The sequence below is a fragment of the Scyliorhinus torazame genome, chromosome 5 (assembly GCF_047496885.1).
Source record: "Scyliorhinus torazame isolate Kashiwa2021f chromosome 5, sScyTor2.1, whole genome shotgun sequence".
Taxonomy (NCBI): domain Eukaryota; kingdom Metazoa; phylum Chordata; class Chondrichthyes; order Carcharhiniformes; family Scyliorhinidae; genus Scyliorhinus; species Scyliorhinus torazame.
In genome coordinates, this window is record NC_092711.1 from 294,529,034 (window position 1) to 294,551,466 (window position 22,433).

General features: G+C 45.1%; 1 protein-coding gene across 2 annotated transcripts in view; it reads right to left on the bottom strand.

Annotated features, from left to right (window-relative positions):
• Positions 1-19,560, bottom strand: part of LOC140421220 (sorting nexin-12) — a 30,315-nt gene extending 10,755 nt beyond the window's left edge. Inside the window, exon 1 of one of the 2 annotated variants that reach the window (XM_072505764.1) lies at positions 19,145-19,560. In XM_072505764.1, the coding sequence (XP_072361865.1) occupies positions 19,145-19,312 (168 nt within the window). In that variant the 5' untranslated portion in view covers positions 19,313-19,560. The remainder of the gene's footprint in view (positions 1-19,144) is intronic. The other variant, XM_072505763.1, reaches the window with a different exon arrangement.
• Between the last annotated feature and the right edge of the window lie 2,873 nt (positions 19,561-22,433).

Here is a 22,433-nt window from a genome sequence, read left to right on the forward strand (position 1 = left end):
GCTGAGATCTATTTGCAACATCAAACAGCAGGACAAAATCCCCAACAATGAGGTTCTTACAAAGTGCTGTGTACTTGGTGTTAAGAATATGTTCATCATGACTGTAGTTGGCACAGAAGATTTCTGCATATTAAATTATACGGCTACATAAGCATATTAAAGGGCAGCACAGTAGCATTGTGGATAACACAATTGCTTCACAGCTCCAGGGTCCCTGGTTCAATTCCGGCTTGGGTCACTGTCTGTGCGGAGTCTGCACATCCTCCCCGTGTGCGCGTGGGTTTCCTCCGGGTGCTTCGGTTTCCTCCCACAGTCCAAAGATGTGGTTAGGTGGATTGGCCATGCTAAATTGCCCTTAGTGTTGGGTGAGGTTACTGGGTTACGGGGAAAGGGTGGAAGTGTTGACCTGGAGTAGGGTGCTCTTTCCAAGAGCCGGTGCAGACTCCATGGGCCGAATGGCCTCCTTCTGCACTGTAAATTCTATGAAATTATAGGTAGTACTTGACAGCCAGTTGAGCACAGGAATTTGTACTACACAACAGCTCAAACTTGGGTACAAAGACAATCTGACCTATGGGAGGTGCTGGGGCGGTTTGGGTTTGGACGGGGCTTCATCGACTGGCTTAGGCTGCTGTATCAGGCGCCTGTGGCGAGCGTACGGACAAACAGGTTGAAATCAGGCTATTTTAGGCTGCACCGGGGGACGAGGCAGGGATGCCCGCTCTCCCCACTGCTGATTGCGCTGGCCATAGAGCCGCTGGCAATTGCACAGAGCTTCAAGGGGCTGATCTGGGGAGGGGTGGAACACAGTCTCGCGATATGCAGATGACCTGCTCCTATATGTTTCGGACACACTAGAAGGGATGGAAGAAATTGAGGATTCTGGGGGAATTTGGCCGTTTTACAGGTTATAAATTGAACATGGGGAGAAGTGAAATGTTCGCGATCCAGACAAGGGGGCAGGAGAGGCGACTTTGGGAGTTATCGTTTAGAGTTGTAGAGGGAAGCTTTCGGTATCGAGGCATCCAGGTGGCACGGGAACGGCTACATAAGCTAAATTTGATCCGACTGGTGGACCAAATGACGGAAGACTTCCGAAGGTGGGACATGCTCCCGCTATCACTGGCTGGGAGGGTACAGGCAATGAAAATGACGGTCATCCCGAGATACCTGTTTCTCCCCATCTTTATTCCACGGGAAAACAAGGTGATCTTTGGCTTTAACTGCAATAATCACGGTTTGCCCCAGGGAGGATGGACGGAGGGTTTCAGAGATGGCAAAGAGCAGGGATTGAGGATGGGAGATATGTTCATAGAGGGGAGCTTTCCCAGCCTGAGGGAGTTGGAGGAGAAATTCGAATTGACGGGAGGTAATGGGTTTAGGTACCTGCAGGCACAGGACTTGCTACGCAGGCAGGTCTCAACCTTGCCGCTCCTATCACCAAGGGGGATACAGGACAGGGTAGTTTCCAGAGTATGGGTGGGAGAGGGGAGGGTTTCGGACATTTACAAGGAACTCATGGGGTCAGAGGAGACGCAGACCGAGGAGCTGAAACACAAATGGGAAGAGGAGTTAAGAGGCGAGAAAGAGGTTGGTCTCTGGGCGGATGCGTTGAGTAGAGTCAACGTGTCCACATCATGCGCCAGGCTCAGCCTGATACAATTTAAGGTCGTTCACCGGGCACATATGACAGCGGCCCGGATGAGCAGGTTCTTTGGGATAGAAGACAGATGTGCAAGGTGTGTGGAAGGACCAGCAAACCATGTTCATATGTTCTGGGCCTGCCTGAAGCTTAGGGGATTCTGGCAGGAGTTTGCAGATGTCATGTCCAGATGTGACGATTTTCAGAGTGTCGGAGGATCCGGGAGTCCAGGAGGAGAAAGAGGCAGACATTCTGGCCTTTGCCTCCCTGGTAACCTGGAGACGGATACCATTAGAACAAAGAACAAAGAAATGTACAGCACAGGAACAAGCCCTTCGGCCCTCCAAGCCCGTGCCGACCATGCTGCCCGACTAAACTACAATCTTCTACACTTCCTGGGTCCGTATCCTTCTATTCCCATCCTACTCATGTATTTGTCAAGATGCCCCTTAAATGTCCCTATCGTCCCTGCTTCCACCACCTCCTCCAGTAGCGAGTTCCAGGCACCCACTACCCTCTGTGTAAAAAACTTGCCTCGTACATCTACTCTAAACCTTGCCCCTCTCACCTTAAACCTATGCCCCCTAGTAATTGACCCCTCTACCCTGGGGAAAAGCCTCTGACTATCCACTCTGTCTATGCCCCTCATAATTTTGTATACCTCTATCAGGTCTCCCCTCAACCTCCTTCGTTCCAGTGAGAACAAACCGAGCTTATTCAACCGCTCCTCATAGCTAATGCCCTCCATACCAGGCAACATTCTGGTAAATCTCTTCTGCACCCTCTCTAAAGCCTCCACATCCTTCTGGTAGTGTGGCGACCAGAATTGAACACTATACTCCAAGTGTGACCTAACTAAGGTTCTATACATGACTTGCCAATTCTTATACTCAATGCCCCGGCCAATGAAGGCAAGCATGCCGTATGCCTTCTGGACTACCTTCTCCACCTGTGTTGCCCCTTTCAATGACCTGTGGACCTGTACTCCTAGATCTCTGACTTTCAATACTCTTGAGGGTTCTACCATTCACTGTATATTCCCTAACTGCATTAGACCTTCCAAAATGCATTACCTCACATTTGTCCGGATTAAACTCCATCTGCCATTTCTCCGCCCAAGTCTCCAGACAATCTAAATCCTGCTGTATCCTCCGACTGTCCTCATCGCTATCCGCAATTCCACCAACCTTTGTGTCGTCTGCAAACTTACTAATCAGACCAGTTACATTTTCCTCCAAATCATTTATATATACTACAAAGAGCAAACGTCCCAGCACTGATCCCTGTGGAACACCACTGGTCACAGCCCTCCAATTAGAAAAGCATCCCTCCATTGCTACTCTCCGCCTTCTATGGCCGAGCCAGTTCTGTATCCACCTTGCCAGCTCACCCCTGATCCCGTGTGACTTCACCTTTTGTACTAGCCTACCATGAGGGACCTTGTCAAAGGCCTTACTGAAGTCCATATAGACAACATCCACTGCCCTACCTGCATCAATCATCTTAGTGACCTCCTCGAAAAACTCTATCAAGTTAGTGAGACACGACCGCCCCTTCACAAAACCGTGCTGCCTCTCACTAATACGTCCATTTGCTTCCAAATGGGAGTAGATCCTCTCTCGAAGAATTCTCTCCAGTAATTTCCCTACCACTGAAGTAAGGCCCACCGGCCTGTAGTTCCTGGGATTATCCTTGCTACCCTTCTTAAACAGAGGAACAACATTGGCTATTCTCCAGTCCTCCGGGACATCCCCTGAAGACAGCGAGGATCCAAAGATTTCTGTCAAGGCCTCAGCAATTTCCTCTCCAGCCTCCTTCAGTATTCTGGGGTAGATCCCATCAGGCCCTGGGGACTTATCTACCTTAATATTTTTTAAGACACCCAACACCTCATCTTTTTGGATCACAATGTGACCCAAATTCCCAAGGCCATTAGCTTGGAAGGACTCAAAGCCCTGAAGTCAGAGACCTGGCTCACTGCCATGGCTAGCTTTCTCTGTCTGGAGAAAATCAAGTTCACAAAAATCACAAATCCCTCAATAAAATATTTTTATAAAAGAAATATAGACAATCTGGAAGACAGGATTTGCAAGCTGGATCTCAATACTTTAGGAAAAACCTTGAACACACTCAAATGGAGAATTGTCAGTCATTTTGATATTTGAGGAAGCGCCTTCAGGACAAGCAACACAAGACTTCATATGCAGTATTTGCAATTGATTAAGTAACTCTACTTGGCCTAATATTACCATTGTCAAGTTTTTTTTTTAAAACCTTGCTGAATACTCATCCAAAGCGAATCCACCATAAAGGTTTTGGGAAATTGGGAGGTCATGAAAGACTATACAAATTCCCTCATTTAGGCCATGCAAGTAGACTTTAAATTTTGGATTCCAGGAATGTGGTAGTCAGCTCCTGGTGTTAGCAGTGTTTACACTGATAAAGTCAGTCTTCTACAGTTTGGCAGCAGAGCAGTGGACGAAGGTAAACCTGGAAGTGGTACTTAACAGATTTACATTACTGGCTACTGCGTTTTAGCTGTTCTTTAGTGATTCTTGGATACACAAAACAAGAACAGAAAAATTCTCGCCAGGTCAGACAGTTTCTCTCCACAAGTGCTGTCTGATCTGCTCAGTATTTCTGGTTTTTATATAAGATTTCTAGCATTTTGCTTTTGTGTTGGATACATGGCCAATTAATATTTTTAAATTACAACCCAATTGCTGGCTCATAAAACCATTGTAATGGAGTTAAACGGTCCATTTGAACTGTTGAATACAGACTGGTGTACAAGTTACTGAGCTAGTTGCCAGCCAATTAAACCCAGTTGGCCGCAAAGTTCTCACTGACATCTAAAGTACAAGTCAAGACAGCTTTCCTACAGATTAGTAAAGCAACAGACCAAAAGTCACCAACACCCTTTATGTTGCTGAATTAATAATCTATTTAAGATTGTTGAGAACGTTAGGCCATTGTTGAGAGCATCACTGCCAGGGTTAACTCAACTATCTTCAGTTGTTTTAATAATCTCCTATTGCGATAAAAGGAAAGGAATGAGGCTGTTATCATCATTCTATTCCACTCAACGCCACTGAAATAGCCCTGATCAACCTAGAAAGCATGGAAAAAATACAGACTTGGTCTGAAACAGCAAATAACATTTGTGCATGGCTTTCAACAGAACTGTTGGCAGTGCCCTTCCAACAGTAGAGTGTCACCCAGAGATGAGAAGTCCAACTGAAATCAGCCATATCAAACAGCTTGGTTACATTAGCAGAGTAGAAGTGATTCACTCTGCTTAGTGGATCATTTCCTGACCCCCTCGAGCCTCAGTCTATTAAACAGTCAGGAGTATGATGGAAAAGGGTAAGCTCACAACGCAAGGTCAATTCCATCCAAACAAAAGGCCCTGGGAAACTGTAATACATAGTGCAATCTTTCAAACTTTCTTATAATAAAATAATAAAAGACTTTTCAAATAATAAAAGGCTTGACAAAGAGCACAAGTTGTATAAGGACCGAAATGCAAATAGTTACGACGCAAAAAAAAAAAGACCTTGCAACTGATCACCTCCTCATGAATGCCCATGCTAGAAAAAACAGCTCATCAGCCACTTATACACCTATGCACCCACTCAACAGCAATAGCTAAAATTTAAAAGAATTTATCGAAATTCAAATTCTGTTCCAATGGCGGCAATGTACCCAAGAGAAAATGGACTCCCATTTGCATTATAAAATGTTTTACACAGTCTCTAAATTTCTCTTCTGCTTACACTTATAAATCTTTAATCAAGAGTTCCTGCAAGAGCAGATTTTTTCAAAAATGTTAAATATTGTGTACCAAAGATATTCAAATTGTAACTCTTGACCTACATGCAGCCCCAACTCCAACTTCAAACAAGGCAATCCCAAAGATCATCTCCACATATGGGACAGCACGGTAGCATTGTGGATAGCACAATTGCTTCACAGCTCCAGGGTCCCAGGTTTGATTCCCGGCTTGGGTCACTGTCTTTGCGGAGTCTGCACCTAGTCCCAGTGTGTGCGCGTGGGTTTATAGTCCCAGTGTGCGCGTGGGTTTCCTCCGGGTGCTCCGGCTTCTTCCCACAATCCAAAAATGTACGGGTTAGGTGGATTGGCCATGCTAAATTGCTCAGTGTCCAAAATTGCCCTTAGTGTTGGGTGGGGTTACTGGGATAGGGTGGGGTGCTCTTTCTAAGAGCCGATGCAGACTCGATGGGCCAAATGGCCTCCTTCTGCACTGCAAATTCTATGATATTCCTCATTTGCCAGTCTGGGTGGGTGAGGGGAGAGCGAGAGAAGAGACAGAGAGCAAACAAAAGGCCAAATATCAGATATGCAAAGGTTGCAAACTTTGGTTCAGCCCGAGGTAGTCCTTAAGTAGGGGTGTGTGTGGAATTGATGACCAAGCAAAATAGTTAATGTTAGAGGTGCCAAAAGACAATAACTTGGATGTGCTCAACATTGCCATTGCAGCTCTTCCAGGCTTGGACATTAGTCAAGCAGTCTGATAGGGTTATAATTTGCTGTTCATTCATTGAACAAAAAGGAGAAATCTGGAGCCAATTTTTCCTTAATATAACATACATAAGAATAATACCCTTACCCATCCCCAGTTAGTATCCCTCTATAGAGGATTATGGGCCAAATGCATGCAAGTGGGACTAGCTTAGTGATAGAAACTGGGCAGCATGGACAAGCTAAGATGATTCTGGATAGGAGCGAAAGCAACAGGGTAGTTGTTATGGGAGACTTGAACTTTCCAAATATTGACTGGAAACGCTATAGTTAGAGTACTTTAGATGGGGACGTTTTTGTCCAATGTGTGCAGGATGGTTTCCTGACACAGTATGTAGATAATCCAATATGGCCTCGCCTCTCATTGGCCTTGGTACTGGGTAATGAACCAGGACAGGTGTTAGATTTGGAGGTAGGTGAGCACTTTGGTGATAGTGACCACAATTCGATTAAGTTTACTTTAGTGATGGAAAGGGATAGGTTTATACCGCAGGGCAAGAGTTATATCTGGGGGAAAGGCAATTACGATACGATGAGGGAAGACTTAGGATGCATCGGATGGAGAGGAAAACTGCAGGGAATGGGCACAATGGAAATGTGGAGCTTGTTCAAGGAACAGCTACTGCGTGTCCTTGATAAGTATGTACCGGTCAGGCAGGGAGGAAGTGGTCGAGCGAGGGAACCGTGGTTTACTAAAGCAGTTGAAACACTTGTCAAGAGGAAGAAGGAGGCTTATGTAAAAGGTGAGACATGAAGGTTCAGTTAGGGCGCTCGAGAGTTACAAGTTAGCTAGGAGGGACCTAGAGAGCTAAGAATAGCCAGGAGGGGACATGAGAGGTCTTTGGCAGGTAAGATCAAGGATAACCCTAAAGCTTTCTATAGATGTGTCAGGAATAAAAGAATGACTAGGGTAAGAGTAGGGCCAGTCAAGGACAGTAGTGGGAAGTTGTGCGTGGAGTCCGAGGAGATAGGAGAGGTGCTAAATGAATATTGTGTGTCAGTATTCACACAGGAAAAAGACAATGTTGTCGAGGAGAATACTGAGATTCAGGCTACTAGACTAGAAGGGCTTGAGGTTCATAAGGAGGAGGTTTTAGCAATTCTGGAAAGTGTGAAAATAGATAGGCCCCCTGGGCCGGATGGGATTTCTCCTAGGATTCTCTGGGAAGCTAGGGAGGAGATTGCTGAGCCTTTGAATTTGATCTTTAAGTCATCGGTGTCTACAGGAATAGTGCCAGAAGACTGGAGGATAACAAATGTTGTCCCCTTGTTCAAGAAGGGGAGTAGAGACAATCCCGGTAACTACAGACCAATGTTGTGGGCAAAATCTTGGACAGGTTTATAAGAGATAGGATGTATAATCATCTGGAAAGGAATAATTTGATTAGAGATAGTCAACACGGTTTTGTGAAGGGTAAGTCGTGCCTCACAAACCTTATTGAGTGGTGACCAAACAGGTGGACGAGGGTAAAGCAGTTGATGTGGTGTATATGGATTTCAGTAAAGCGTTTGATAAGGTTCCCCACGGTAGGCTACTGCAGAAAATACAGAAGCATGGGATTCAGGGTGATTTAGCAGTTTTGGATCAGAAATTGGCTAGCTGAAAGAAGTCAAAGGGTGGTGGTTGATGGGAAATGTTCAGACTGGAGTCCAGTTACTAGTGGTGTACCACAAGGATCTGTTTTGGGGCTACTGCGGTTTGTCATTTTTATAAATTATGTGGAGGAGGGCGTAGAAGGATGGGGGAGTAAATTTGCAGATGACACTAAAGCCGGTGGAGTTGTGGACAGTGCGGAAGGATGTTACAAGTTACAGAGGGACGTAGATAAGCTGCAGCGCTGGGCTGAGAGGTGGCAAATGGTGTTTAACGCAGAAAAGTGTGAGGTGATTCATTTTGGAAGGAATAACAGGAAGACAGTGTACTGGGCTAATGGTAAGAGTCTCGGCAGTGTGGATGAGCAAAGAGATCTCGGTGTCCATGTACATAGATCCCTGAAAGTTGCCACCCAGGTTGAGAGGTTTGTTAAGGCGTACGGTGTGTTAGCTTTTATTGGTAGAGGGATTGAGTTTCAGAGCCATGAGGTCATGGTGCAGCTGTACAAAACTCTGGTGCGGCCGCATTTGGAGTATTGCGTGCAATTCTGGTCGCCGCATTATAGGAAGGATGTGGAAGCATTGGAAATGGTGCAGAGGAGATTTACCAGGATGTTGCCTGGTATGGAGGGAAGATCTTATGAGGAAAAGCTGAGGGACTGGAGGCTGTTTTCGTTAGAGAGAAGAAGGTTAAGAGGTGACTTAATTGAGGCATACAAGATGATCAGAGGATTGGATAGGGTGGACAGTGAGAGCCTTTTTCCTCGGATGGTGATGGCTAGTATGAGGGGATATAGCTTTAAATTGAGGGGAGATAGATACAAGACAGATGTCAGAGGTAGGTTCTTTACTCAGAAAGTAGTAAGGGCGTGGAATGCCCTGCCTGCAACAGTAGTGGACTCGCCAACACGAAGGGCAGTCAAATGGTCATTGGATAGACATATGGACGATAAGGGTATAGTGTAGATGGGCTTTAGAGTGGTGTCACAGGTTGGCGCAACATCGAGGGCCGAAGGGCCTGTACTGCGCTGTAATGTTCTATGTTCTAAGCTGGGCCGAGGGGCCTGTTTCCATGCTGTAAACACTAAGACTAGTAATAGCTGCTCTGAAGCATACACCTCATTCTATGAGGGTTGCAAATTAACATGGGAGGGGTTGACAGATACTACTTACATAAAGTTGCAACATTGTCAGATGATGGGATCTCTCTACCCACAACACAGATAAGAGTGGATCCAAACGAGGGCAGTCTCTTCCTATCCTCATCCATTGTCCAGTTGCATGGTCAACCATGGCAAAAGTTGCAGAAAGGATAAAATGATGAGAAGCTGCCATAGTCACAGTGCATCTTTTTGTTTAGAGCTGTTCTAAGGGCTTTGTCAGGGACAGAATTATATTATGGAAAAGTGGACACAGATATGGGATGCAACATGACCAAGGGCTGAGGAAAGAGGTTCGAGATGGGTTAGTAATTTGCACGGAAATGCACCCCTTCCAAATGCTCTCTGTTCATTTCAGAGAGTGGGGAAGGCAGAGAGTGGGGAAGGAAATGAAAAGTGAGTTAGCACACAAGCAAAGAGGGTGCTATTATTTGGCGCTCGAGGCTTGTTCTGCATGTGCCTTGACTGCAAGCATGTTGTATTCTTTCCACGGAACACATTACTCTTAACAAAGGAGACAAATGCACACTTCAAACAGAAGAGCCTTTAGTTTTTCACCCAGAGATTGAAAGAACAGAAAACAGCTATAAGAGTATCAACTGAAATTCAGCAACTCCGGGAAGTAAAAAAGGGATTTAAAAAAATTTGTTCCCCTAATGCAAGTCTCCAGTTTATATCACTTGGGGCACAGTAAATATTTGTGTTCAGAAAGAAACAGGAAATATAGTCACAACTAAAAAAAGGGGAAAAATTAAATCTGAACACAAATTGAGCACGTCAAGCAATGATGCCTTCAATAATATCCCATTGAACCTTGGAATGACTAGCTTAACAGAGACATTCCTAACTTATATCTACAAGTAAAGCTTTCCTTAATTCTCTGCTCCCAAATAAACTTCCATCACAAAATATTATTTTGAGTAATAACACCACTGCAGAATGAAACAGAAAGGTAAACAGGACATTTTGAAACACCTATTGCAATTGCATCATTGCAAGAATCTCACTCTGCCACAGATTTGGCGTTTCAGAATTATCGCTACCAAAACGTGACATAATGGGTACTCGTGTTTTTGTCACTTCGATAAATTGCTGGAAACTAAATTTTGACAGATCTTGGTAGTCTGGTCAATCTTGGCCCTCTGTTGGAATACTAGACTCATGTTCCATATAACAGCTACACCAACTAGTTGTGGCTCAGAAATGTTTGAACTCTGGGTTTGATTTGGCTCACTTTTTCATATGTATGTTTCTGGTGGCTATGTAACCATTCAGCGATTTATAGAACTATTCATAGAATTTACAATGCAGAAGGTGGTTGTTCGGCCCATTGATTCTGCACCAGCCCTTGGAAAGAGCAGCCTGCCTAAAACCACATCTCCACCCTACCCCTGTAACCCCACCTAATCTTTTGGACATTAAGGGGCAATTTAGCATGGCCAATCCACCTAACCTGCACATCTTTGGAATGTGGGAGGAAACTGGAGCACCCAGAGGAAACCCACGCAGACACAGGGAGAAATTGCAAACCCCACACAGTCACCCGAGGCTGGAATTGAACCTGGGACCCTGGAGCTGTGAGGCAGCAGTGCTAACCACTGTGACACCCTTGTTCCCATGGCACATTTGGTCTTTCAGTTTGAGGTGTCTTATCCAATTGCTGCAAATGCAAAAGACATTGGATAAAATAGTGCAAAGTTGCTCGGACCTTTGTACCTACACGCACTCCAGCATAAATTCCCACCTTCAGTGAAGAAGGTTGGAGGGAATAAAAACGGAACAAGAATATCTTTGTATTTCCACACGAGAGCGTGTGCATAATATCACACTCTTAATATTAGTCTTATTGTCCCAAATAAATATTTAAACATATGGATCTCCCTCATCAACTAGGAGCTAAGTGTTAAGTTTAAATACTTAAAATTGAAGTTGTAGTGGTTACTTAAACATTAGCTGCTGTGCATCATTGCTCCAGTGATGTTGTTGCCAGTTAAATTTAGTATGCTCAGCAAACAATCACGTGGGATTTGAGGCCATTCTGTTATAAAGTCCTTGTTTTTAAAAAAAAAAAAACGAAAAAATATTTTGCTAACTATGCAACACTGCTCAGATTTGGACGAAGAGTAGTCTGTTCTGTGCTATAGTGAAAACTACAATGTCAGGTTAACGCTTGTAATGGCTGCAATCACAGATCAAGGCTATAATTGTGATCACAGCAGGGATAGCAATAGAGGGATAAATTTGGTTGTAATATTACTTATCTTTTAGCACTTGCCATAGTGCTACTTGGTGCAACAGTATAACCCACCATTTCTGCTAATAGATGGTGACGCAGGCTTGAATGAAGGCCTGTACCTGCATCAATTAGTAGTGTTGCAATATTTGGCCTGACCTACAGTTTCTTAAAATATAAATTAGAGTACCCAATTCATTTGTTCCAATTAAGGGGCAATTTAGCATGGCCAATCCACCTACACTGCACATCTTTGGGTTCTGGGGGCGAAATCCACGCAAACACGGGGAGAATGTGCAAAACTCCACACGGACAGTGACCTAGAGCTTTACATATAACCCACCATTTCTGCTAATAGTAGAAATGGAGACCCTAGTTTAATCAGGTCCCACTGTTCTGTTCGAAATCAAATTCAAGCCGTCTACTTTCAGCATCATGACTTACGAATGTGATCTCTCATTAGGTCAGGGTCTGCCACCAGAACAAAGAGTTCAAAAATAACAAAGCTAGCCTCTGACAGGTATTTAAAATACAACTCAGAATCAAAATGATAAAAGCAGCATAATGGTAGTCATTGGACTAGTAATCTAGAGGCCCAGACTAATGCTCTACACATGGGTCAAATCCCACCGCTGCAGCTGGGAATTCAAATTTTAAAAATCCGGAATTGAAACCTAGTCTCAGTAATGGTGACCATGATTGTCATAAAAACCCATCTGGTTCACTAATGTCCTTTAGGGAAGGAAATCTGCCATTTTTACCTGGTCTGGTCTTACACAAAACATCCACAGTAATGTGGCGGACTCTTACTGCCCTCTGAAATGGTCTAGTAAGCCACTCAGTTCATGGGTAATTAGAGATGGGCAAAAAATGCTGACCTTGCCATTGACGCCCATATCCCATGAAAGGATAGATAAAAAATTAACAGCTTCAGATAAGCACCACTTTTTCCAGCATCAATTTATCACTTAGTTTCACTGCCGATTTGAGAAATATCACATTGCAATCAGGTTCAATATTAGAACAAGATCTATAAGAGCTTTCAATTAAACAACCAAGACAGCAGAAGGACAGCTGGGCTAACAAACAAATACAATCAGTTCAACCACAATTACTGCAGCTTCTTGGGTACATTTGTAAGAGGAATGTCTACAAGAGACAACTATAGGTCGGGCCAGGGCAGCACGGTGGCACAGTGGTTAGCATTGATGCCTCACGCCGCTGAGGTCCCAGGTTCGATCCTGGCTCTGGGTCACTGTCCGTGTGGAGTTTTGCACATTCTCCCCGTGTTTGCGTGGATTTCGCCCCCAGAACCCAAAGATGTGCAGTGTAGGTGGATTGGCCATGCTAAATTGCCCCTTAATTGGAACAAATGAATTGGGTACTCTAATTTATATTTTAAGAAACTGTAGGTCAGGCCAAATATTGCAACACTACTAATTGATGCAGGTACAGGCCTTCATTCAAGCCTGCGTCACCATCTAGTTAGATCATGGCTGCCCATCATTAACCTCAAAGACACTTTCCCATATCCCTTGATATCATAAGTATCCACAAATCGATCAATTTTGAACATGCTCAAATGATTAGAGAATTCCGAATATTCACCCCCGCTGAAGAAATTCCTCATCTCAGTCTTAGATGGCTTGCCCCTTATTCTGAGACTGCGTCCCCTGGTTCCTGCCAGGGGAAACCCAGGTTTCAAATAAATCATCTCAAAACTATAGAGAATACAGGCCCAGTTTCCTACCATCCCAGTGATCAGTCTGGTGAACCTCCACTGTACTCCATCAATAAGGAGGCCTGCATGCTAACTTTTTGTGACTCATAAACAAGGACATCCAGGTCCCTTTGGATATCAACAGTTCCCAACTTGACCATTTTCTACCGAAGTAGATAACTTCACACTTAGTCACATTATATTCCATCTGCCATGTTCTTGTCCATTCGCCTAGCATGTCCAAGTTCCCTTCAAGCCTCCTTACATCCCGACAGCTTACCACTCCCACCTAGTTTTTGGTCATTAGAAATATTACATTTGATCCCCACATCCAATTGATGATGAACAGCTGTAGCCCAAACATTGACCCTTATGGTACCCCACTAATAACACTACCACCCCAAGAACAACCCATTTATTCTGGCACAGCTTTGTCTAAATTAATCGATGTAAATTGGTAACTTCATTGTTCTATGGGATTAATGTAATTGAACTCTAATTATTCTAATTTTACATGGAAAGTTACAGACCTCATTTCATTTGCCTTTCCCACTCATGCTATAAACTTCAGCAGCAGATGGCACCAAGATAAAATACAGCAAAACTACTGATGGAGGAACTAAGAATAGTTGCTCCTGAAGGCAAATTTCGGGATGCAAATTATTGATCCCAACACTGGTCTCAATGCCGGTGTCATTTTCTTTTCGTGTTAAGTAATTTTTTTTTTTTTTTTAAAAAGGGGAACTTGACACATGTGTTTTAAAGAAAGGGGCACTCTAGGGCACTCTAGGATAAATGTTTTTTTTTTAGGATACATGTCTTTTTTTGAAGGGGAACTCTACATATCCCATTCATAGAAAAGGTCAAACAATTTTGAAGAGTGGGAGGAGAGTTCTAATGCTAAATGTCACACGTTTGATTTCTAAATTTTTGCTTCGCATTTCAGGAAGTTTTTTTAATGAAAGGGAACGTTCTGTAACTAGACCTTATGGGGTGGGTGGGCGAGAGATTTTTGTGGCGGGGGGGGGGGGGGGGGTTGTACGTAATGATAGTGAGCCAGCTAAGCTTTTTTAAAACAACAATTATTACATGGTCATTTTAAGTCCAGATTGGTGTTGAATTCAATTTTCACCATCCACCATTGTGGGATTTGAACCCAGGTTCCTAGATTACTAGTCCAGTGACAATAGGTTTAGCACAGGGTTCAATAGCTGGCTTTTAAAGCAGACCAATGCAGGCCAGCAGTGCAAGTTCAATTCCCGTACCAGCCTCCCCGAACAGGCGCCGGAATGTGGCGACTAGGGGCTTTTCAGTAACTTCATTTGAAGCCTACTTGTGACAATAAGCAGTTTTATTTCATACCACTATCACCACTTCCCCCATCCTTAAAGCAATTGGGTTACTAGTAGATGCTAGTTGAGTTCCCATGAAAGCAAACCATGATTTTGTCAATACAGGCTTTGTTAGCAATGTTTGCCTGGTAGCCAGAAATGAAAGCTGCAATTTCAACTAGTATTCAACTGCAAATGCAGCTTGCATTGTTATTGCTAGCTCTACAGAATTCACCATACAAAGAAAACTGATGTAGTAAATCAGTTACTACACTTCTCCAATTAGGAAATTAGTTTGCATCCTGACCTGAAAAAACTTACAAGCTATCTTGCCATAATTTTATTGTGATGTGTAGCAGAGCACAAGATGAAACAACAGTCAAGTCACAAGTACGCTCCCCAATAACAATTTAAATGACGAGATGCTGAGCCATTGCAGGCCAATTATGTCCCATCTGAAGGTTACTTTCTAAACACTGGCAATTGCGCCAAGTTAATTGAAATTAATAATTTTTTTAAATGTTATAATGTAGCATAAAAATAATATTTTTAAAACACTTTCACCCATGAGCAGTGTTGGGAGTCTGGAATGGGCTTCCAGAGAATGGTAGAGGCATGTTAGGTTGAGGTATTCAAAAGGGAGTTGGATTGTTAATGTGCAAGGTTACAGGGATAAGGTATGGGAGTGGGACTCGGTAGAATGCTCTTTCAGAGAACCAGCACAGGCTAGGAGGGCCGAATAGCCTGCTTCCACATTGTAAAGATTCTGCAGTACACAGGAAAAGGTGGTGGCAGTGGTCACCAGACTAGTATTCCAGAGGCCGAGACTAATGTTTTGCAAATTCCACCACAACAACTGGAGGAATTTAAATTCAGTTAATAAATCTGGAATTTAAAAAAGCTAGTCACAGTAGTTTGATTACAAAACCATTATTGACTGTCTAAATACTCCACCAAGTTCACTAATGTCCTTTAGAGAAGGGAATCTGCTGCTTCTGGCCTACATGTGACTCCAGACCCACAGAAATGTGGTTGACTCTCAGCAAGCCACTCAGCTGTATCAAACCCCTGCAATCTACATCAACGAAATTAAACTGTATGGATTACCCGGCATCCAACGGTGAACCGAGCCCTGTTGACCCTGCAAATTCCTCCCAATGTCGAGGAACTTGTTCCAAAATTGGCATGCTGTCTCACAGACCAGTAAAGCAACAGCCTGACTGTCTGTGGTACGAATGACTGTCCCAGGTGATAGCAGAACACCTGTCAGGTCGAAGATGCTCCAGGAGATCTGAGAGACTCTGGACCACACGAAGTCTCATGGCTTCAGGTCAAACATAAGCAAAGGAACCTCCCGAGTACCACTGAGCACCCTCTTTCAGCTGAGGATCTGTACTCCATGCTGAACACCATTTGGAGGAATCATTTGATAGTGGAAAGAGCAAGGGTGCAGAAGTGTACTCTGGGTGGGGTCTTTAGTGTCCAGCAGGATATAACTGATGGACTGGGTCTGTGGCTGGTGGTGAGGGAGCGGAGGAAAAACCTACTTGACCTTTTCCTCACCAAGCAACCTGGCGCAGATGAATCTGTCCATGACAATATTGGTAGGACTGACCACTGCACATTACTTATGGGGTCAAAAGCACATTGTGGATAACACGATGGGAGGGTGTGTGGCACTGCCACGGTGGTAAATGGGATAGATTTTGGACATACTTAGCAACTCAAGAAACTGGGTATCCATGAGGTGCTGTGGGCGATCAGCAGCAAAACAGTGTTATTTGTTACACAATCTGTAACCTCATGGCCTGGCATATCCTCCACTGCCATTACCATCAAACCAGGGGATCAAAGATTGCAGAAGGGCATGACAGGAACAGCAGCAGACACACAGAAAAAAATATGGTGCCAACCTGGTGAAGCTACAGCTCAGGACTACTTGCATGCTAAACAGTAAAAGCTTCAAGCGATCGAGCTAAATAATGCTACAACCATCAGATCAAATCCAAGCTCTGCAGTCCTGCCACATCCAGCCATGAATGGTGGTGGACAAGTAGACAACTCACTAGAGGCAGCTCCACAAATATTCCCATCCTCAGTGATGGGGGGAGCCCAGCACATCAGTGTAAAAGTAAGGCTAAAGCATTTACAACAATATTTAACCGAAGGGTTGAGTGGATGATCCATCTTGGCCTCTGCCCGAGGTCCCCAACATCAGTCTTCTGCCAATTCAATTCACATATCAGTAAACTGCAGAAGGCACTGGGTACTGCAAATGCTATGGACCCTGACAACATACTGGCAATAGGACTGAAGACTTGCACTCCAGAACTAGCTGCACCCCTAGCCAAGCTGCTCCAGTACAGCTACAGCACTGACATCTATCTGGCATGTGGAAAAACATCCCTAGCATGTCCTCTGCACAAAATGCAGGATAAATCCAACCCAGCCAATTACCACCCCACCCAGCCAATTACCACCCCATCAGTCTACTCCCAATCATCAGCAAAGTGATGGAAGGGGTCGTTGATAATGCTATCAAGCAATGCTTTACAATTACTTACTCATTGATGCTCGTTTTTTATTCCACCAAGTCCACTCACCCCACTTGTCCAAACACAGACAAGAGCGGAGCTAAACTTGGATGAGTGACTGTCCTCGACATCAAGTCAGCATTTGACAGAGTAAGGCATCAAGGAGTCCAAACAAAATTGACGTTAATGGGAACATGCAAGGAAAAACTCTCCACGGGGTCGAGTCATCACCAACAACGACAGCCTTATGGGGTGTCAGTCACCTCAGTTCCAGGACACCAATGCAGGAGCTCCTCAGTCAATCTTAGGCCCGACCATCAGCTGCTTTACCTTCCTCCAAACACAAGGCCAGAAGTGAGCATGTTCACTTATGATTACACAATAGTCAATACCATTGAGTCGTCAGATAAGTATCCATATGCACCAAGACCTGGACAATATTCATGCTTGGGCTGACAAGTGGTAACAGTCACATTACATGTGCCCAGCATTAACCATCTCCAACGAGAGAATCACCCCCATTATCAACATTCAGGAGTTATCTTTGCCCAAAAACAGAACTTGAAGTCATATAAATACTGTGGCTGAGAAGTCCATTAGCTCACTACCCGACTCCCTAAAGCCTGACCACCATCTACAAAGCGTAAGTTAGGACTGTGACAGAAAACTTTCACTTGCCTGGATGAGTGCAGCTCCAACACTCGGGCTCAACACCATCCAGGACAAAGCAACCCACTTGCTAGACACCCCATCCACCACCTTCCAACATGCACTCCTGCCTCCCGCCACCATTGATACATGTGTGTCATCTACAAGATGCAATGCAGTAACTCACAAAGGGTCCTTCAACAGCACTTTCCAAACCAGTGACCTCTACCTTCAGAAGGGCAATCGCAGCAGATGAGCTCACCACAACCTTACACATTCCCATCTAAGCCACACACTGTCCCAACTTGGAACTATGGGCTGGATTTTTTTTCACCCCACCTGTCACAAGATCACCACGTGCAGCTCACGGACCATGTAAATGTCCATTGGGGGGGGGGGGGGGATTTCCAGGTGCCAGGCAGAGAATTCTGCCCGAAAATCACCATTCCTTCAATGTAAAAATCCTGGAACTCCCGCCCTACCAGCACCATGTGTACACTTACACCATATGGACTGCAGTAGTCCATGAAGGCAGCTCACAACCTTCTCAAAAGAAATTAAGGCTGGGCAATAAAAATACTGGCCTAGCCAGTGATGCCCACAGCCACTAAAGCTATTTGCAACTTTAAAATGCTAGTTTTCTACTCCAGGTGTCACCTCAGATACAGAGCTGGCAGGACAAATAACATTTATACATCACACTTCTTATGCAATACTTAACTCATCCCATCAGATAGTACTTCATCCTGGGTGTCAAAATCCTAATTCATTAATGCTCTTTGAAATTGCCATCTGTACAGGTGCCTAATGTGGAATCTATATAATTGAGTTGTTCAAACTCTCCATTGCACTAGAGAGGAGAAAATAATATCACGTGAAGTTGTGTACATATAAATGTTGATAATTCCATATTAAAAACAGAATTTGGGAACAAATGAATTGGACAATTTTTTTTTGCAGGAATGGTAAAGGTTAACCATATCTTCCTCCATGTTTGGGGGGGGGGGGGGCAATGGTGCGTGGTGAGGAAACCTAACATTTAACCTAGCAGTATCAACGTTTGGAATTACTTTTGAAGGGCTGTAGCTATTTCATTTAGCTGTCACTCTTCTATCAAGTCATTAGAAACTATTCTTCTTCCTTCCACAGTGAAGAAAGTCTCAATTACTTCACCTCCCAAACACGGACCACGAAGTTAACACTGGAAATACACACTTTTTTTTTTTAAATGAAAAGTTTTATATTGTCTTATGCACAGCCAGGTCGTAGAGGAATATAGTTTAGGGGCAGAAGCTGGCTGGTCAGCACTTTAGGCAAATAATTAAATGCTGAAAACAGAACCGAGATTAATGGAAAGGTTTTTAAAACGCTTCCCCGCCTTCTTAAAAAGGAGAGCCAAATGAAAGGCAGCTCGTTTAAAAAAAAAATAAAGACTGCATTTAGTTTAGAAGCAGAGAACAATTTAACACTGAGCAACCCTTCACATTTGGGCGGTGGACGACGGCTCAAGTCGCCCGCTTTGGGAAGCGTAGAGGAGGACGGGCGGCTTTCCCGCTCCTAAAAATAAAACGTGTTTGTTCCGCTTGGCCGTCAGACGCTAAAAAAATCACCATCCCTTTCTGCTCGGCTCGGCGGGGTGGGTTAGCAAGAGGGCAGGCCAAGAGCGAGGCCTCGGGCTAAATTTGTACCTTGCCCCCGCAATAGGGCGGCTAAGCAGCCGGGCTGGCGCCCACGTACTCACCCTCATTCGGACCTCGTACGTAGTGTATTTACTCCGGCCGACCCCGACCGTCTGCGGGTTGAAGATGTCGATCTCTAGGAAGTTGCTGGGAGGCCCGTAAGCGTCGTTTAAATCCTGCGGTTTACTGTGAAGTCTGCGGGTGTCAGCCACCCCCAGTGCCTCCGCCATCTTCCGCGGGGGTGGGGGGGGGAAGAGAGAGAGAGAGACACAACAGGACAAAAACAAATTAAATGTTTAAATTGCGGCTCGGCTGGTTTCACAGCCGGCGGCCGGCCTGGGACTTTTTAAAATGCACAAACAGCCGGACTCCACCCCGGGCCGGCATAGCCCAATAACACGGCAGCCAACCTTCACCCGGGGCGATTAAATATTCAGATTTCCACCGGCTGCGGGAGGCGATGTGGGGGTGCGCCCGGGACCAAGCATAAACCGATGTCCCCACCTCGCCGGCCGCGGGTTGCGACTGAGCTATTCACGTTTCGGGGCCCCCGCCGCCGCACGGGGTGCGAGGGCAGACTCGGTTATTCATGTTCCGGGGCTCGCCCGCGCGCGCGCGCGGGTTCTCGATGATCATTCAGGTCCCGGGGGGGGGGGGGGGGGGGGGTTTGCCCGAGCCCCTTGTAGGGGAAACTCGCGTATTCATGGTACAGGGTCCGGGCCTGGGTCTCCTCGCCCACACTGCGCTGGGAGACTGGGACGTGGAGGCGCAGATAATGGACTCAGATTCCGGGGCGCCGACTTGCTCACCTTTCCCTGAGCAGAAGGCAACACCCATTGCAAGGATTAACCCCTGTGTAGACATTGAGTCACAGTGTCGGACTGGTCTCTTCCAGTGCTGCTGATCACACCACTCCTCACAACATTTAAGGAGCATTTAGATGAGCGTACGGATAAATAGCTGGAAAATGGAATTAGAATACATGGCTGGCACAGACACCATGGGCCGAACAGCCTCTTTTTGTGCTGTAAAACTCTTATGATGCATCACCTGTAAGTGCAGATGCACTGCAGTCCGATTCCTTACATTGCTTAAGTCCTCAATGAAGTACATAGAACATACAGTGCAGAAGGAGGCCATTCGGCCCATCGAGTCTGCACCGACCCACCTAAGCCCTCCCTTCCACCCTATCCCCGTAACCCAATAAACCACCCCCCCCCCAACATACAGTGCAGAAAGAGGCCATTCGGCCCATCGAGTCGGCACCGACCCACCTAAGCCCTCACTTCTACCCTATCCCTGTAACCCAATAACCCTCCCCCCCCCCCCTAAACCTCTTTGGTCACTAAGGGCAATTTATCATGGCCAATCCACCTAACCTGCACGTCTTTGGACTGTGGGAGGAAACCAGAGCACCCGGAGGAAACCCACGCAGACAAGGGGAGAATGTGCAGACTCCACACAGACAGTGACCCAGCGGGGAATCAAATCTGGGACCCTGGCGCTATGAAACCACAGTACAATCCACTTGTGCTACCGTGCTTAAGTACTTAAATGATGAAATGTACATATAATATACTGTATGTAATGTGAAAATGGTGTATTGGTTTGCAATTTTGATATAATTGTACATTTCCATTCTTTTAATGTCACTTCTAACACTTCCCTGTTAACTGCTGAATATGTTTGTTCTTATTACTGCGTGATTGTTATATGCTTGCATATTTTAACCTGATTACATTGTTATATATAAATCTTTCAATATAAGTTACACTGCAAATCAGCCTTCAGGCTGTGAATGCTTCTTGAATAAAATACCATTGTTATAAGTAAACATGGGGTAGTGGGATCTGGAGTTCAGGATTTGCTTCTGTTAAAACCCCCACGAGACCCACGGGGAAGACATGATTGATCTCCCCGGTCGGTGCCTGGTGTAGTTCAAGTACCCCCGCCATCAGGGGGGGATGGCTTCCCCCTTATTTTGAAATGGTGTCCCGGTTCTCGAATCCACAACCAGGGGAAACATCTTACCTGCATCTCCACTGCCTATCCCTTTAAGTATTTGATGGTTCCAATGAGATCATCTTTCATTCATCAAACTCTGGAGAATACAGTCAAAATTTCCCCAATCTCTCTTCATAGGACAGTCCTGCTGTCCTGGGAACAAGTCTGGTGACTCCCTCCATGGCAATAATGTTCTTCTCGACTTAAGGGGACCAAAACTGAATACAGTACTCCAGGTGTGGTCCAACCAAGGTTCTATTCAAATGAAGCAAGACTTTGCTACTCCTGTACTCAAATCCTGATGTAATAAAGGCTATCATACTGTTATACCACTAGCCTTACTAATTGCTTGCTGCTGGCTTTCAGTGATTTTTTGACGAGAACACCCTAGTCCCTTTGTACACCTACACTTTCTAACCACTTAAGAAATACCCTACCCATTTGTTCCTCCTACCAAAATGGATAATCTCACATTCACATTATATTCCATCTGCCATGTTCTTGCCTACTCACTAAGTCTGTCCAAATCCCTTTGAGAACATTTTGCATTTTCCTCACAATACATATCGGTAGGTAGCTTTGTGTCATCCTCGAACTGGCCAATGTTACATTTGGTCCCCACACCCAAATCATTGATATGTATTGTGGTCAGTTGGGGCCCAAGTACTGATCCTTGCGGTGCCCCAATAGTCACAGCCCGCCAAGAGAGAATAACCTATTTATTCCTACTCTCAGTTTACTGCCTGTTAACTAATCCTTAATCCATGTCAGTATATTACCCCCTATAATCACATGCTTTAATTTTGCTAAGCAACCTCCTGGGGAGGACTTATTTAAAAACCTTCTGAAAATCCAAGTATACTGGATGCACTGACAGGTCCGGTGCTGTGGTTGGTGTTCTGTTGCCCCTGAAGCTTGGGATGTCCCACTTGAAGGCACTTATTAAGGGCATCCTGAGAGGCTGGCTATTGCTTCTTGTGTGCACGGGCACCTGGGGTTGAGCTGAGTCCTGTACTTCGGTTGATATCCTGCTGCCCCCCTAATGGACAGGACACTTTCTTGTTTGAATGACCAGCTTGTTCTCTTCTCCAGTAATGGATGATGGGCATGCGTCGGGGAAATATGGGCCCATGGTGAGGTCTGATTAGAACATAGAACATACAGTGCAGAAGGAGGCCATTCAGCCCATCAAGTCTGCACCGACTCACTTAAGCCCTCATTTCCATCCTATCCCCGTAACCCCATAACCCCTCCTAACCTTTTTTTGGTCATTAAGGGCAATTTATCTTGGCCAATCCACCTAACCTGCATGTCTTTGGACTGTGGGAGGAATCCGGAGCACCCGGA